This window comes from Perognathus longimembris, chromosome 10 (genome assembly GCF_023159225.1).
Source record: "Perognathus longimembris pacificus isolate PPM17 chromosome 10, ASM2315922v1, whole genome shotgun sequence".
Classification (NCBI taxonomy): Eukaryota; Metazoa; Chordata; class Mammalia; order Rodentia; family Heteromyidae; genus Perognathus; species Perognathus longimembris.
In genome coordinates this window covers 30,895,452-30,909,484 of record NC_063170.1, presented here as the reverse complement: position 1 = coordinate 30,909,484, position 14,033 = coordinate 30,895,452, and the positions used below count along the sequence as shown (strand labels likewise).

The following is a 14,033-nucleotide window of genomic DNA, read 5'->3' as shown; positions in this document are numbered from 1 at the left end:
TCAAAGTAAGAGAACTATACATCTCTTTGAAGAACATTGAAGTAAAATTTTCGAATAAAATTCTGGCCAACTGAATTCAATAACTAACCAAAAAAATCATACCTTATGATCAAATGGGACTTTTTTCCCAGGGATGCAAAGTGGTTCAATATACTCAAGTCTATTAATGTAATTAAACATGTCAACACGAGCAAGGACAAGAACTAAATTATCACCTCCACAGATACAGAAAAAGCATCAACATCCCTTTATGATAAAAGCTTTGGAGAAGCTAGGAATCCATGTAACATTTCACACTATAATAAAGGCTGTATATGACACCTATATGAAGCATTATACTTACTGGTGAAAAGTTAAAACTATTTCCTCTAAAATCAGGAATGAGACAGAATGCCCACTCTCTCCACTATTCTTCAACATATTATTGGAATTCCTAGAAAGAGCAATAGGCAAGAGAAAAATATAAAAGGGATCCAAATAGGGAAAGAAGAACTAAAACAATTCCACTTTGCAGATGACATGATCCTGTATTTAAGAACTCCATAGATTTCTCCCAAGTTACTTGAGCTGATCCTCAACTTTGACAAAATAGCAGGGTATAAGATCAATGCACAAAAGTCAGTAGCTTTTCTGTATACCAACACTGAGAAAGTCAAGAATGAAATCAGGAAAGCAATTCCATTTTTTATATCCTCAAATACCTAGGAATTAACTTAACTGAAGATGTGAAGAAACTCAATTATGAAAACTTCAAAAATCTGAAAAAAGAAATTGAAGCAGATTTAAGAAAAAAATACCTCCTATGATTCTGAACTGGAAGGACTAATATTGTGAAAATGGCAATACTCCTCAAAGCTATCTAAAAATTCAATGAAATACCCATCAATATTCCAAAAACATTCTTCAATGATATAGAAAAAAAAATTCATATGCAATTAATGTAATTCATCACATCAACAGGAGCAAGGCAAAGAATCACATGGTTATATCCCTAGATGAGGAAAAATAATTTTTTTTCAAACTTTTATTATCAAACATGTACAGAGAGGTTACAGTTTCAGATGTTAGGCATTGGATACATTTCTTGTACTGTTTGTTACCTTGTCCCTCATTTCCCTCCCTCCCCTGAGGAAAAAGAATTTGATAAAATACAGCACCCATTATGATAAAAGCCTTGGAAAAACTGGGATTCCAGGGAACATTCCTGAATATAATAAAGCTGTCTATGACAAACCAACAGTGAGTATAATATTAAATGGTGAAAAGCTAAAGCCATTCCCTTTAAAATCAGGAGCAAGACAAGGATGTCTGCTCTCTTCTCTCCTCTTCAACATAGTACTAGAATTTCTAGCCAGAGCAATTAGGCAAGAAGAAAACATAAAGGGGGTCCAAATAGGAAAAGATGAAGTTAAACTTTCTCTCTTTGCAAACGACATGATCCTATACCTAAAGAACCCCATAAACTCTACTCCCAAGGTACAAGAGATGATCCAAAACCTTGGCAAAGTAGCAGGATACAAAATAAATCCTCAAAAACCAGTGGCTTTTATATATGCCAACAACCCAAAGAACGAAGCTGAAATCAGGAAAACAACTCCTTTTGCAGTAGTCTTAAAAATCATAAAATAATTAGGAATAACCTTTACCAAAGAAGTGAAAGAACTCTATGATGAAAACTTTAAAAACCTGAAAAAGGAAATTAAGGCAGAACTAAGGAAATGGAGAAATCTCCCATACTCCTGGATTCGGAGGATTAACATTGTGAAAATAGCAACATTACCAAATGCTATCTACAAACTGAATGCAATACCCATCACTATCCCAACACCATTCTTCAATGAAATAGAGGAAGCAATCCAGAAATTCATATGGAACAATAAAACAACAACGAACAGCAAAAACAAGTAGAAAGTAGAAAGAATAGTACAGGAGGAATATCAAAACAGCTTGGAACTGGCACAAGAACAAACCCGAGGACCAATGGAACAGAACTGAAGACACAGAAATGAACCTGCAGACCTCTGGCTACCTAATCTTTGATGAACTAAAAGAATAGGTTGGAACAATACAGCCTCTTCAACAAATGGTGCTGGCAAAACTGGGTCAACACCTGTAACAAATTAAAACTAGATTAGTGGGGCTGGGGATATAGCCTAGTGGCAAGAGTGCCTGCCTCGGATACACGAGGCCCTAGGTTCGATTCCCCAGCACCACATATACAGAAAACGGCCAGAAGCGGCGCTGTGGCTCAAGTGGCAGAGTGCTAGCCTTGAGCGGGAAGAAGCCAGGGACAGTGCTCAGGCCCTGAGTCCAAGGCCCAGGACTGGCAAAAAAAAAAAAACTAGATTAGTATTTATCACTCTGCACCAAAATCAATTCCACATGGATCAAAGACCTGGAAATAAAATCAGATACCCTGAAAACTCTACAAGAAGAAATAGGAGAAACTCCAGAATTCCTTGGCACTGGAGGAAACTTCCTCAAAAAAGGTCCAGAAATGCAAAAAATCAAAGAAAGGCTGGACAAGTGGGACTGTATCTAACTGCAGAGCTTCTGCAGGGCAAAGGACACAGTTTCCAAGATAAACAGAAAGCCCACAGATTGGGAAAAGATCTTTACCAGTCAAACAATGGACAAAAGCCTGATTATCTAAAATATACACAGAACTCAAAAAGCTAAATTCCTCCAAAACAAATCCTCAAAGAATAAACAGCCCCTCAACAAATGGGCTAAAGACCTAAAAAGATACTTCTCTGAAGGGGAAATGAGAATGGCTATGAAAAAGAGCACATGAAAAAGTGCTCTACATCATTGGCCATAAAAGAAACGCAAATCAAAACAATATTGAGATACTACCTCACCCCAGTAAGAATGTCCATTATCAGGAAATCTAATAATAACAAATGCTTGAGAGGATGTAGCCAAAAGGTTCACATTATTGGTGGGAATGCAAACTTGTTCAACCCCTCTGGAAAGCAGTGTGAAGGTCCCTAAGAAGGCTAAACCTAGAGCTCCCCTATGACTCAGCAGCCCCACTTTTGGGCATCTATTCAAAAGACTACAAGCAAGTCCACATTAAAGCCACCAGCACAACTATGTTCATCACAGCACTTGTCATTGCTAAAACATGGAACCAACCCAGATGCCCCTCAGTAGACGAGTGGATCAGGGAAATGTTGTACATATACAAAATGGAATTCTATGCCTCCATCAGAAGGAATGGCACTGCCCCATTCCTAAGGAAATGGAAGGGCTTGGAAAAAATCATACTAAGTGAAGTGACCCAGACCCAGAGAAACAAAAACCCTATGGTGTCCCTCATAGGGAATAGCTAGTACATGATTAGGCTAGTCATAGTAGAAGATCAAAATGCCCCAATAGCTACAGCCATATGATCACATAAGATGGTGCCAAGTGAAATGAACTCCACCTTAAGGAAACAAGAGTTATATCACAGTTGTAATTATTTTCAACATGCATGTGAAACGGTACCTTTTTTCTTTTATTTGTTTTTTTTCTTGTATGTTTGTTTGTTTGTTTTGTTTAGTTTTGTTTCTTTTGTATTCCCTTTCTGTAGTTGTACCCCTGCTACCATTTTATCTCATCTGAATAACCTGGATACTGCTCATATGAGTATTAGAACTAGGGAAGGGAAAGGGAATATCAAAACCGAGAGACAAAGGATAAAAAGAGAACTGATTCTAAAATCAATACCTACAAAACCATTTGGTGTAATCCAACTGCACAACTCTTTGGGGAAGAGGAAAAAGAAGAGGGGAGTGAGGGGGGAAATGAGGGAGGGGGTATCAAGTTGAACAAGAAATGTACTCACTGCCTTACATATGATTCTGTAACCACTCTGTACTACACTTTGACAATAAAGAAAAAAGTTCTAAAAATTCATATAATTAAAGACCCCAAATAGTAAAGAGGAATATCAATACCAAACTTCAAACTTGATTATAAATCTATATTAATAAAAATAGCTTGCGATTGGCACAAGAATAGGCATGAAAGGGTTGGTAAATTGCTCACCTCCTATACATGAAGCCCTAGGTTTGATTCCTCAGCACCATATATATAGAAAATGGCCAGAAGTGGCGCTTTCGCTCAAGTGGCAGAGTGCTAGCCTTGAGCAAAAAGGAGCCAGGGACAGTGCTCAGGCCTTGAGTTCAAGCCCCAGGACTGGCAAAAAGAAAAAAAGAATAGGCCTAAGGACCAATAAAACAAAATAGAAGACCAAGAAACGAACCCATAGACCTACTGCCACCTAATACTTGATAAGGGAGCCAAAATACAGGATGGGGGAAAACAACATCTTCAACAAATGGTGTTGGCAGAGTTGGCTATACATGTGCAAAAAACTGCAGCTAGATTCTTACATATCACCCTGCACCAGAATCGATTCTATATAGAAAAAAGATCTCAGTATAAGGCCAGACACCATGAATATATTACAGGAAGGGATGGGAGAAACTGTAAGACTCTTAGGAATGGGTCAAAACTTCCTTAGATCTAAAATCCTAACAAATCAGAGAAGATTGAATAAATGGAATCACATCAAATGGAAGAGTTTCTGCATGGCAAAAGCAAAATAAACAAAGTCCACAAAATTGAGAAAGATTTGTAATAGCTATGCAAAAGACAAGAGCCTCATATCTAAAATATACATGGAGCTGAAAAAAATAAACACCCCAAGCATATGTCCTCAAAAAAACAGCAATCCAATTAATAAATGGGCTAAACACTTAGACTTCTCTGAAGAAGAATGGCCAGAAAACACCTGAATAAAGGTTCAACATCTCTGCCCATAAAAAAGCAAACCAAAAGAACACTGAGAGTCCACCTCACCCCAGCTAGAATGGTCATTATCAAGAAAAGGAACACCAACAGATGTTGGTGGGGTTGTGGCCAAAAGGGAACAGTACTACACTATTGGTGTGAATGCAAACTTGTTCAACCACTCTGGAAAGCATTATGGAGGTTTCTCAACAGACTAAACATAAAGCTTCCAGACAATCCAGCAATCCCACTCCGAGCATTTATCCAGTAGACCACAAACAAGGTCACCCAGATGCCCCTCAGTAGATTAATGGATCAAGAAAATGTATATATGCACAGGAAATTCTACGTTTCCATCAGAAAGAATGTTATTGCACCATTCATAAGGAAATGAAAAAACTTAGAAAAAATATATTAAGTGAAGTAAACCAGACCCAAAGAAAAATAGAGTGCATGTTTTCCCTCATTTTTGTTAACTAGATAGTGCCTATAAATCTACAAGGAAACACAGTGGATGGTAAAATGCAAAAAAAATTACACGTGGACACAATAAATCATATAGGACCATAAACATTCACACAGTGAGATCAAAGGAGGATATTCTTAGGAAAGGATCACAAAGGCTCAATAGCTTATGTGCATATGATCATATAAAATGAGGGTTAACAAGTTTGTTTTGGGGAGAGTAACAGGGAGCAAAGAAATGCAGTGCCTTTACAGTTCCTACAGACAAATTTTAATTTTTAAAAATTTTACTGTTTTTTTGTATATATATATATATATATATGTATGTATGTATGTATGTATGTATGTATGTATGTATGTATGTATGTATTTAGTAGGGCTGGAACTCAGGGCCATGAGCTTTTGTTTTGCTCAAGGCTAGTGCTTTATTACATTAGCCGCAGCTCCACCTCTGGCTTTTTCTGAGTAGTTAAGTGGAGGTAAGAGTTTCACAAAGTTTCTAGGCCAGGTTGGTTTCAAAACTCACTCCTCAGATCTCAGCCTTCTGACTAGCTATGACTATAGGCATGAGCCATTAAAGCCCAACTTACAAGGTTTTGTAAAATAATTTTTTCTCTTTTAATTTAATTTCCTAATTTTTTGTTCATGTGGTACTAAGGAATCAAACCCTAGGCCTCATTCATACTTAGCAAGTACTCTACCACTAAGTCACACGCCCATCCCTAGTCAATTTTTAAGCAGTGAGATTTAATAGTTTTATAAGAAAGTAAAGTATTTTGTTGCTGGGTTAGTGTGACCAAATAATTTAATGTAGTGACATAAGCATAACCCTCTCCACCCCCAGTTTGCCCAAAATTGTGTATGGAAATGAACCCATCTATTTATTAATTAGCTACTTGATAAGTACCCATCCAGCAATTCCCTTAGGGTTTTAGAGAGCGTAAATATTGTTGAAACTTTCTTCTTTTGAGTAGCCAGACATATAGGAAGAAGCTCTTACAGATGCAGACCAGAAGCAATGATGGAATGTTATAAATTAGAGCTATAGAAAGAGAGGAGGGATGAGAAAAATCAACTCAGGACCTTATTCTTAGGCTTTTGGAGAGGAAATATAGCACATACACAGTACAGTCCTCAATCTCCTAGTGTGCATATTTGAGTATAGACCACATGTTTAATCCTGTTTATATCTAAGGTACCAGCAAATTCATATCCACAAGGTGGGGATCACATTCAAGGAGTCCACCAGAGTAAGTTTGTCATCTGAAATGATATTTTAACCATAGGCAAAAGAGGCAAGAATTGTTTTCATTAATTTAAATTATGTTTATGGATAATAGTGACCTTTATATTTTAATCTTTTTAACATCTGTTCTAGTATTTCTACTAATTTAAGAGATTGTACTATAAATTAAAGCATAGATCACTATTAAAATTGGAAATTAGTTTTAGCTTTACAACAAAGAGAAAATTAGATTATTAAATTTCTTCTTAGTGCTTTATTTATTTTATCAATGATTAAATGAGAGAAGTAAGATGATTTTTAGGATCCTTTTTGTGGGTCCTTTATAATCTGTGGTCTAATCTAAGAAGACTTGGTAAGGCAATATAAAGATATTACTCCAAAATGAATGGCTTTATCTCTGAAATTTCACTTATTTATCTTTCTGTGGTTACATCCACAAATATTTCTAAATTTATAGATAAATTAGTGTAAGTTCTATGTAAAATATAGAAATATACAAAATATAGAAATATACAAAATATAGAAATATATAGAACACATATATATTTTTCAAAATTACTTGTTCAGGCTCTTTTTTCGTCTTTCAGCTCCACTATTAGAAAATTGTTTAATCAATTGTGACCAATTAAAAGATAGGGTAGAATTGGTAGGTAATCAAATGTGTCAAGTGAGCAGAGACAGCAATGCACCTGTATCATGATTTGGCACTCCTTACTGTTAGGAAAGAGCTGCCAGAAACTCTGATATGTAACCTTCACCTGAGGAACTAAGACTAAATATTTCATAGAGTATTCAGAAACTTTGGTCTCTGCTAATTATTTTATTTGAAAGAATTTAGGTAGGTTCTTAGAATTAAATAATGGAATAACATTGGCTTGGTTCTTTTTTTTTTCAAATTTTTATTATCAAACTGATGTACAGAGAGGTTACAGTTTCATACGTTAGGCATTGGATACATTTCTTGTACTGTTTGTTTCCTTGTCCCTCATACCCCCCTCCCTCCTCCCCCTTTCCCTTCCCCCCTGAGGTGTTCAGTTCACTTAAACCAAACGGTTTTGCAAGTATTGCTTTTGTAGTTGTTTGTCTTTTTTGGCTTGGTTCATTAAAAACAAATTCTATTATAATTGGTAGACATTCTTTGGTTATGCCACCATATTTAACTTAAGCACTTGAGCCCACTGGCAAAAACGATCGGTCTGCGACCCATACAGTTTAGATGTCTGATTCTGATGTTCCTGAAATACTACCACTTAATGGGTCATAGATTTGCAGATCATTATTGTCTTTATGTCCGTTATCTAACTTGAACCTTACCATGGTAGCATTATTTAACAGGGGAGGACCTAGGAACTTTGCGTTAATCCTCTAAGAGACGGAGCTATCTAACCAAGGTAATCCTATTTATTCTTTTTGTTGCCAGTAGTGGCACTTGAACTTAGGGCTGAATTGCTGTCCTTGAGCTTTAGTGCTCAAGGGTGGCACTCTAGTACTTGAGCAACAGCTTCATTGCCAGCTCTTTTTAGCGGGGGGAGGCTTGTTAGAGATAAGTGTCTTATGGACTTTCATGGTTTGACTAGCCTTACCCTTGATCTCCAGCTTTTTGAGTAGCTAGGATTACAGGTATGAGCCACTGGCGCCCTGACCAACTATTCTTTTTAAAATCCTGTCCTCTATCTTCTATGAAAGGTGTACAAATATTGGGTCTTATGCACTGGTTAATTTGTGAGCTGCTGGAAAAATATGGGTGTTGGATAAAGCTGAGGTGCTGCTGGTGCATAGGAAGAACAGAGCAGCTTTCCTACCCTTCTGCACCTACCCTACCATCCTGAACATAATCTTGCACTTTCCTCCACATAGAGTTAACTCATTTCTCAAAAGTTCTCTCAGTGATAACCTATTCTCGAAAGATGACTTTAACTGAGAAGTGTGATAGTTTATGTGTAGACATATTCCATTTGATTACCAACACTTGCCAGACAGAAACATCTGGATTAATAAGCAGCAGCACACCATGTGTTATTGCAAACTCCTAATAAGTTTAGTTTGAAAAAAATTGGGCATGATCTGTATCACTGTGCTGATCTTTGTAATTGCAAGTTCAGATTTTGCTTGCAAACAGGTACAGTTTAAATGCTATTCATTGTTAGCATAAAAAGAGTTTTTATAATTAGAGCAAGAATAAAGAAATTTAATAGGTGGTTCCTATTCTTAAAGGCCTCCCAGTTTAATTGATAATGCCACATAAAAACAGAAAAGTTTGACAAGTCACAAATCACCAAAGAAAATATTTTACATAGGAATTTATGAGCACATAGATGCATGTGTAAATTAATAATGTGTAAATGAGTAGCATTTTTACAGGTGTTCATGGGATAAAACTTCAGCATGGACTTTATTGAACAGGAAGAACTTCAATGGTAGATTCTTCAAGGATGGTAATGACAATAAGCAGGGAAGAACAGCAAGAATATTCTAGGCTGCTGCAGAAGCTTAAGCAAAGTACTCAATCATTTTTATTCATAATATACTGTATTGTCTTACTATTTATGATAATGTTTCATAAGGCTATATTTTTAGGAATGGCTGGAATAATTCAACAAAGGCTGGTGCAATTACTGCATTATGACTTCTGTAGTGCTTGAGAGTGTTTGGTCTGTAATTTCACATTATAACCTAGTAAGACCCAGAAACTAGTTAGAAACGCTTCTCTCCTATATGACCTGCAGAATTTCTATGGATTGGCTTTAGAAATGAACAGGGAGGCATTTTGAATTGTTAAACAAAGAGAACCATTAAAAAATCTTAAAAGACAACTAAGAGCTAAATCAAGGCTTCCTGTCAATGAGTAGAATCAATGTCTGCTGCACAGATGAAATAGAACAGTGGGGAGCATGGCAGTAAGATTTCCTTCTTTAAAAAAATTGTATTATCTTTAATCAGTTGTTCAAAGGAGTTGCCATTCAACAAAGCAGTTTATGAATATAGTGCATCTTGATCAATATCATTCAACACTCTCCTTCATCATTTCTAACTCTCTGTTTTCCTCACTTTTCTGAAATTTTGAACTTATGGTTACTTTCAAGATTAAAGACTTTCAAATGAGAAAGAAATATCAGGTGTTTTTTCAACCACCAGCCCTAGCACACTCATAGTTATGAGAAAATAAACTAAGAAAACTTTGTTACTTTAAGTTTAAATACCAGTGCTGCTTCCAGAGAAGTTATTCAATCTATGATTCAGTTTCCTCAGCTCTAAAGCAGGGCTAATGCAGATAGTTTACTGTATAAATTGAAATGAGATTTAAGTGAGCTTAAATACATAAAACACTGGTGCACAATATGTGCAATTTAAGTGTTTTATACTACCATGACATATTTTTCTCTTGTGCCACTATTTGGGCTTCATGCTCTCTACCACTTCAGTCACATTTCTACTTCTGAATTTTTGGGGGTTATGGAGATAAGAGTCTCATGAACTTTTCTCTCAGGCTGCCTTTGAACCTCAATCTTCATATCTTAGCCTTCTATATAGGTAGGATTACAGATGTGAGCCACTCACAGCTACCCTGACACTTTGTAATTCTCATGCTTTTTCCTGTTAGTGATGAGAGTAGCTTGGTTTGCTAGTGTATTATGCAGAACATCAAAAAAAATTAGAAATGTTTCTTTCCCCCGCCTTTATTTTCAAAGTGAAGGACAGAGGGGTTACAGTTTCATATGTAAGGCAGTGAATAGACTTTTTGTTCAACTTGTTACCTCCTCCCTAATTTCCCCCTCCGTCTTTCCCTCTCACTCTATGAGCTGTACAGTTAGTTTACACCAAATGGTACTGTAAGTATTGCTTTTGGAATGGTTTGTCTTTTTATCTTTGTATCTCGATTTTGATATTCCCTTTTCCTTCCCTAGTTCTAATACACATATATACAGAATCCAGAGTACACAGATGAGATACAGTGATAGCCTGGGCACAACCACAGTAAGGGAATACGAGAGAAACAAACAAAGAAAAAAGGTACGGTTGTATATGGCATGTTGAAAATAATTACATCAATGATATAACACTTATTTCCATAATATGGAGTTCATTTCACTCAGCATCATCTTATGTGTTATTAAGGGCATAGCTATTGGGATATTGTGGTCTTCTGCTATGACTAGCCTAAACATGTACTAATTATTCCCTATGAGAGAAAACATAGAGTCCATGTTTATTTGGGTCTGTCTCACTTCACTTAGTATAAATTTTTTACAGGTCCTTCCATTTCCTTCCATGTCCTTCCATTTCCTTCCATGTCATTCTTTCTGATAGAGGCATAGAATTCCATTGTGTATATGTACCACATTTTCCTGATCCACTGGTCTACTGAGGGACATTTGTTGTTTTTTTTTTTTTTCATATTTTAGCAATGACAAATTGTGCTGCGATGAACATTGCTGTGCTGGTGGATTTAGTGTTTTCTTGCTTGTAATCTTTTGGGTAGATGCCAAGAAATGGGGCTGTTGGGTCGTATGGGAGCTCTATGTTTAGCCTTCTGAGGAACCTCCATACTGCTATCCAAAGTGGTTGAATAAGTTTACATTCCCACCAACAATGTAGTAGGGTTTCCTATTGGCCACATCTCCTCCAGCGTTTTTATTGTTAGTTTTTCTGATAATGGACATTCTTACTGGGGTAAGGTGGAATCTCAATGTTGTTTTGATTTGCATTTCTTTTATGGCCAGTGATGTAGAGCACTTTTTCCTGTGACTCTTGGCCATTCTCATTTCCTCTTCTGAGAAGTCTCTTTTTAGGTCTTTAACCCAGTTGTTGAGGGGCTCTTGGTTCTTTGAGGATTTGTTTTGGAGGAATTTAAATTTTTGAGTACTATTTATATTTTAGATATCAGGTCTCTGTCCATTGTATGGCTGGTAAAGATCTTCTCCCAAACTGTGGGCTTTCTGTTTATCTTGCAAGCTATGTCCCTTGCCTGCAAAAGCCTTGAAGTTTGGTGTAGACCCATTTGTCCAACTTTTCCTTGATTTGTTGCATTTCTTGGCCTTTATTAAGAAAGTTTCACCCTGTTCTGAGGAGCTCAAGAGTTTCTCTATTCCTTCTTGTAGTGTTCTCAGGGTATCTGATTTTACTTCAAGGTCTTTGATCCATTTGGAATTGATTCTGGTGCCTGGTGATATATTAAGGATAAAGATTTAGTTTGTTACAAGTGTTTAACCAATTTTGCCAGCACCATTTGTTGAAGAGACTGTCTTTCTTCCATCCTATTTTTTTAGCTCCTTCATCAAAGATTAAGTAGCCATAGTTCTGCGGGTTCATTTTTAGGTCTTCAGTTCTGGTCCATTGGTCCTCAGGCCTGTTGTTGTGCCAGTATCAAGCTGTTTGAATTACTATAGCTTTGTAATACAGCTTGAAGTTTGGTATTGTAATTCCTTCAGCACTGTTCTTTATACTTAGGATAGTTTTTGCTATTTGGGGTCTTTTGTTGTTCCATATGGTGTTGGGATAGTGATGGGCATTGCGTTGGATTTTTAGATAGCCTTTGGGAATATTGCCATTTTCACAATGTTAATCCTCCCAATCCAGGAACATGGGAGTTTTTTTTTTTTTTTCCAGTTCCTTAGTTCTGCTTGAACTTCCTTTTTTAGGTCTTTAAAGTTCTCATCATAGACATCTTTCACTTTTGTGGTTAAAGTTATTCCTAGTTATTTTATGTCTTTTGAGGCTATTGCAAAAGGAGTTACTTTCATGATTTCAGCCTCACTTTTCAGGTTGTTGGCATATATAAAAGCCACTGATTTTTGAGGATTTATTTTGTATCCTGCTACTTGGCCAAAGTTTTGGATCATCTCAAGTAATTTGAGAGTAGAGTCTATGCTCAAGAAATAGGAATAATTTTCTCTACTATGTTTAGCATTACAGATATTTTCATGTACTTGTGTCTGCTATGTTTGTCTACGTTTACAAGGGTTATAATGTATTCTTTTCTTTTTCCATAGAACCAAAGCAGCTTCAGTTGTCCTGCTTGTGCCCCATGGAAGTCGTCAGCAATGTTACTGAGTTTATTTTCCTAGGACTTTCCCAAGATCCTGGAATGCAGTTGATGTTCTTTACATTATTCCTCCTCTTCTACATTGTGATTATGGTGGGAAATTTACTAATTTTGCTTGTGGTCTTTTCTGATCACCAGCTCCACACACCCATGTATTTCTTCCTTAGTAACCTGTCCTTTGTGGACATTGCCTATTCCTCTGCCACAGCCCCCAAGATGATTTCAGACTTTATATCTGAAAAAAAGACTATATCCTACTGGGGATGTGTGGTCCAAATGTTTACTTTTCACTTTTTTGGTTGTGCTGAGATCTTTGTTTTGACTGTCATGGCTTTTGACCGTTTTGCTGCGATCTGTCACCCTCTTCGTTATACCACCATCATGAGTGCCAATATTTGCACCATTCTGGCATTATTGTCCTGGGTGGGTGCCCTGGGTCATTCCTTTTTCCAGACCCTCTTAACCTTTCGGCTGCCTTTTTGTGATGCTCAGGTCATTGACCACTACTTTTGTGATGTTCACCCAGTCCTAAAACTTGCCTGTGCTGATACAACCCTGGTTAATATGTTGGTGATTGCCAACAGTGGTCTCATCTCCTTGGGGTGTTTTATCATCCTTCTGTCCTCCTACACAATCATTTTATTTAGTCTTAGGAAGCGCTCTGCAGAGAGCCGGCGTAAAGCTCTCTCTACCTGTGGATCTCATCTGATGGTAGTGACTTTCTTCTTTGTCCCTTGTATCTTCATTTATCTTCGCCCATCCACTACTTTCCCACTGGATAAGGCTGTATCTGTGTTTTATACCACCATCACCCCAATGCTAAACCCACTCATCTATACTCTGAGGAATGAGGATGTAAAGAATGCCATGAAGAAATTATGGAATCACAAAGTCTCCTCCAAGGAAAAGCAGAAGAGCTAGTTTGTCAAAATTGCAAAATCCGAGAACTATCTTATCTTCAGTGAATTATTAATAATTCTAAGAACTAGTCCTTCATATTGTTAAGGTTTACTCTTCTGGCATGAAAGAGTAAAAGTCTACTCAATATCTTGCCGCATTGTTATAGCTACTTTTTCTTCACATCAATCTCTCTTAACTTATACTGATGGTTTAACATGGTGTTACATGAGTTATCTCCAAGGAATTAAATTGTTTTCGTGTGTGTGTGTGTGTGTGTGTGTGTGTGTGTGTGTGTGTGTGTGTGTGTGTTATTACTAGGGCTTGAAGTTGGGGTATTTGCACTATCACTGAGATTTTTCGTTTGAGACACTTACTTCTAGCACATAAGCAACAACTACTGTGCTCATTTTTGGTGATTTGGAGATAAGTGCCTTCATAGACTCTCCTGCCAGTGCCAGTTTCAAATCACAATTCTCATTTCTTAGCCTTCAGAGTAGTTGGAATGGCATATATGAACCACTGGTGCCTGTCTCAGATAATTAAAAAAAGAGTTTAAATTCGGAGATGCTATATTCATATTCCCTCCTTCAATTTGCT

General features: G+C 36.9%; 1 protein-coding gene across 1 annotated transcript; it reads left to right on the top strand.

Annotated features, from left to right (window-relative positions):
- The first annotated feature begins 12,518 nt into the window (after positions 1–12,518).
- On the top strand, positions 12,519–13,457 carry LOC125358467 (olfactory receptor 4S2-like). The gene has a single exon (XM_048355621.1). The coding sequence runs from the start codon at positions 12,519–12,521 to the stop codon at positions 13,455–13,457; it is 939 nt and encodes a 312-aa protein (XP_048211578.1).
- The last annotated feature ends 576 nt before the right edge of the window (positions 13,458–14,033 follow it).

Excerpts from the sequence above, each read along its gene's own strand:
- LOC125358467 (XM_048355621.1), top strand. The coding sequence starts at position 12,519 with ATGGAAGTCGTCAGCAATGTTACTGAGTTTATTTTCCTAGGACTTTCC.